This window comes from Melitaea cinxia, chromosome 2 (genome assembly GCF_905220565.1).
Source record: "Melitaea cinxia chromosome 2, ilMelCinx1.1, whole genome shotgun sequence".
NCBI lineage: Eukaryota > Metazoa > Arthropoda > Insecta > Lepidoptera > Nymphalidae > Melitaea > Melitaea cinxia.
The window spans coordinates 15,145,286-15,149,450 of NC_059395.1; the positions used below are offsets into that span (position 1 = coordinate 15,145,286).

Consider the following 4,165-nt stretch of genomic DNA (forward strand, 5'->3'; position numbering starts at 1 on the left):
ATAATTTTCTGTTATTCTGAGATACAGTTATCTAACTAGTTAAGATAACAGATGCACTTTAATTGTAAATACATTTCTTTAGACCATAATTGTAAGTGTGAATTGTACCTTTATTTGTTACCAATAAAACTCTTTTTTTTCAGTTTGAATTTTTTATCAAATACCCGTGCGAAGCCGAGGAGGGCGCTGCTAGTCCTATATAATGACGAAATAAATTCAAATATTTAAAATCCTTCTCCTACATGGGGAAATAGGCCTATACCCAACAATGGGATATTACAGGCTAAAGCTATATAAAATTCTCGTGTCGTGGTGTTTGTTACCAAACTGCTCCGAAACGGCTGAACCAATTTTTATGAAATTTTTCGGCCAACATCTATTTTTCATTCCTCTAATTGATAAGGGTGACCCAATACATTAAATACATTTAATGTATTGAGTCAGCCTTTTCCAATAAAGTAGTAATAAATAAATAATACATGTAAAAACATTATAACCAGAGTCAGCCTACCAGATATTGTATTGATAATCCTAGATCATAAAGCAGGGTCAAGTATTATATATTATGCAAGAGAAATTTAAAGTTAGACTAAATTAGGGATGAAAATAAAACAATGATGTACATGTAAATAAAAAATTATATCCTATTAAGAAAAATTTGTTATTCTATAATATATATACAACAATCATCTAAACAACATCCCAAACTTCTTCAAAGGCGGTACATAACTTTGCACATGTCAAAGCAGCAGATAGGGGATAATTACTGATGGAGATAGTATCTTCAGAATAATCGGTCTCAACTGTACCATGAGCCATTGCACCAATAACTAATACAATGGGTTCATCTTTTGGTACTAGTTTTCGGCAATTCTTAACAACTTTTGAGCTGAAAGACATAGTCAATTTCTTCGCTCCGACAGGTAAGTGTGATGTAATTGGATTCTTGATTACTTTAAGTAACTTCATTGGGCCATCAGAAGCTCGTATTGAAAATTTATGTAACAGTTGCACTAAAAATAAAAATAAAATATATTGTTTTATGATAGTTGTTTAAACATTAATGCACTACATTTATAAAAAATTACTCTGAAAATCAAAATCTATTAATTAAGAAAAGATTAAGAAATATTTTCATAATGCACATTTTAATAAAATAGGGTAAAACAAAAACAATATGACTAACAACCGCTCTGGTGCAGTGATGTGTGTATTTGCCTAAAACACTGACAGTTTGCAGATTTTATTCCCACACAGGATGGATATTTGTATTTGTACAAATATTTTTTTTCCGTTGAGAAAGAGGCCTATGCCCAACAGAGCGATGTTAGCTAAATCGAAAACAATATGATCAAAAGAAATTCAAAAGTAAATATTTTAAACATACCAATTAAACCTGCAAATCTTTTGAATGTTCTTGGTATTCTTGTCTGTGGATTTATTTCAATTAAAACATTTTTCTCTGTATGTATATACACTTGCAGTAAGCCAGCCCGATTTAAAGGTGAATCCATTAACATTAGCAGTGACTGGTGTGTTATGTCAGGTCGGCAGGAACCTGGATCTCTGTCATTTTTTCTTAAAATATTGGCGTGGTCATCACAGTTTAACAGCTCAAAACTATTTCCAGCCTGTAAAAATGATAATAATACCCGTAAATAAAAGCATATATTATATAATACTTAATACTAAAATAAACATATGGTTGTAATAAGACAGTTATGTTAAACATTTATGGTTTGCATCAATCAATTAACAATTAGATATTCATTAATTAAATATTCTACATAAAAGGATAAAATGATTTGATTGACAATTGCATTGCACATGTATATATTATAGAGTTTATGTACTGCAATTGATGTTGGCAATACTATTAGCAACAGTATAGGACCTGCATTTTCAGCTGTTATTATTATTATTTTTAATTTTTTATTAGGGACTTTTATACATATGTACATGACAGTCCTATACTTAACTTATCTATATAAAACTAAAAATTTTAACATTTTTAAATAAACTAAATTGGAATACTAAATTATTACTAGATCTTAACTTAATACTACTAAATACAAACTCTAGTATAGATTTGGCACATTGGTGTGTAGCTATTATTTATGATATAAGGCAGCGTATTTTCCCTTTGTATATGCCTATATTACCAAATCTATTATTGTAAGAAAGGCTTATGCGGTGGACTGATGAAGTAAAGATTATCTATATATTAATATGTGAAGTACAAACTTGTACCCCTTTTACGAAAATTGCGTGGACAAAGGAGTATGAAATTTCACAGATCTATAGTTTATTTAGAGAAGGAGTGCAGAATGCTAATATAATTTTTAAATTATGCTTAAAAATACAATAAACCAATAAAAAAACATTACACACACTACCATATATTTGACACACAATGCATATATACCCTTTTGTATATTGTTAAAATCTGTAGTCAAATTAAGAATAGATTATAGATTATGGTCAAATATCAACCACTGGGTGACCATCAGTTTTAATAGGTAATCTCCCAGTAATGAAACTGCAGCCAGAGCAAAAAAGAATGCAATTAAAGCGACAATACTGGTATAGGTATAATCTACGTAAGAATATTAATGATAAACTGACAGAGTAACGAAAAATACCATACAATAGTTCTGCATGAAGGGTTATAAAAAACACATTGTGATTTACACTTTACACAATATTATCCTTACCTTCACTGTTTCTAGCTGGGCATTTTCTAAAATGACTATTAGGCGTTTTTCTTGTTTCTTTATATGAGACGTAACTAAATGCCGAGGAATTGGATCAAATTCAAAATCATCATTATTAGTTGCAAGTTTTCTTTTTTTGCCCATTGTTTTGAAGAAACGTTTATCTTCGGTTCTTGTTTTTTTTCTTTAAGTGATTTAAAATTGTTTGTTTACTTGTTTAGTCTTTATAACTCAAAACATTTATTGTAACATCACTTATTAGTTAAACCATGGTTAAACCACGTGTATTAGACATAAAGAAGTTTATACATAAACAAAAATACTTGACGTAAAGTTGTCAACGACAGCCACAGACAATTAATTGGTTAAGTAGATACAATATATCTTCTTCTTCTTCTTTAATTTGATGTCAAGTACGAGATTATGTAAATTACGGAGGAAACTAGTTTTTGATGCAAGAAAAGACAATTTTTTGGGTTTTGTTACCTGCAGGCAAATATAACAAAGATTTTAATAATTATCAGGGAGTTATACATCTAGGGTAGGGTCTAAACATAATTCTACTCTACATTTTATCTAACTATGTAATATAATATAATTATTTATTTCAATAAATAGCATAAAGTCTTTGCCTCAAATTCATAAAAATTATAATTTAATGTTATTAATATTAATAAATTTGGATAGGAGAAATACCAATTCGGGATTGTTGTAAAAGTTTAGTAGAGAGGAAACATTCGTAGGAAGAGGGATGTTCAATTCAGGAAGAAGATTGTATATAGTAAATGTGTTGTTACGACAGGCGAAGAAAATATGGTCGAGGGCCGTATAGTCTTCAAAACCACACTCGCACAGAGAGGAGTCTCTTATTCTAATTTTATTCAGAAAGACTGAGGTACAGCAATGGCCTAAACAAATTATTATTATTAGTATTTTATAATGCACAAGCAGCTCTTGGAGCTGATGCGTGCATACCACTGCACTTATGTTCTCTCTACTTTAGTTTTTAAATGTTCATCCGGTCTGTTTTTAAAAGTGTTTACTGATGGTGCACCAATCACTGATTCTGGCAGCTTGTTCCATTGGGTAACTACGCGATTTGGCAAAAACTGACATCTGGGGTTAATATGGCAAGGAGATCTTGTAAGTTTTTGAGAATGTCCTCTTAATTTTGGATTTGGATTCATAATATACATGTCTTCAAAATTCTTGACATTATAATGTCCAGTTAGAATTTTGTATGTTTCAATGAGATCTCACCTCTGTCTACGTTGTTCCAATGTACTTAATTTAAGTTCAGAAAGTCGTTCTTCATATGTCTTATGTCTTAGTGAGGTCACCATTTTTGTAGCTCTATGTTGTACTTTTTCCAGCATTTCTATGTCTTTCCTAAAGTATGGACTCCAGATTTGGAAAGCATATTCTAGTAGTGGACGGATGTAAGTTTTATA

At 30.3% G+C, this 4,165-nt stretch overlaps 1 protein-coding gene across 1 annotated transcript; it reads right to left on the bottom strand.

The window, feature by feature from the left end:
* Nucleotides 1–620: 620 nt before the first annotated feature.
* LOC123660978 (ribosomal RNA small subunit methyltransferase NEP1) lies at nucleotides 621–3,137 on the bottom strand. Its single transcript, XM_045595996.1, has 3 exons — nucleotides 2,715–3,137; nucleotides 1,388–1,631; nucleotides 621–1,013 (listed from the first exon to the last, which is right to left on the bottom strand). Exons 1-3 carry the CDS (start codon nucleotides 2,856–2,858, stop codon nucleotides 691–693), a joined length of 711 nt encoding a protein of 236 aa, XP_045451952.1. The 5' UTR covers nucleotides 2,859–3,137; the 3' UTR covers nucleotides 621–690.
* Nucleotides 3,138–4,165: the final 1,028 nt, after the last annotated feature.

Bases quoted from the DNA above. Each gene is read 5' to 3' on its own strand.
- LOC123660978 (XM_045595996.1), bottom strand. From the start codon at position 2,858: ATGGGCAAAAAAAGAAAACTTGCAACTAATAATGATGATTTTGAATTT. The intron at 1,632-2,714 runs GTAAGGATAATA...TCATTTTTACAG, and splicing joins CCCAGCTAGAAACAGTGAAG to GCTGGAAATAGTTTTGAGCT. The intron at 1,014-1,387 runs GTATGTTTAAAA...TTTTATTTTTAG, and splicing joins AAGATTTGCAGGTTTAATTG to TGCAACTGTTACATAAATTT.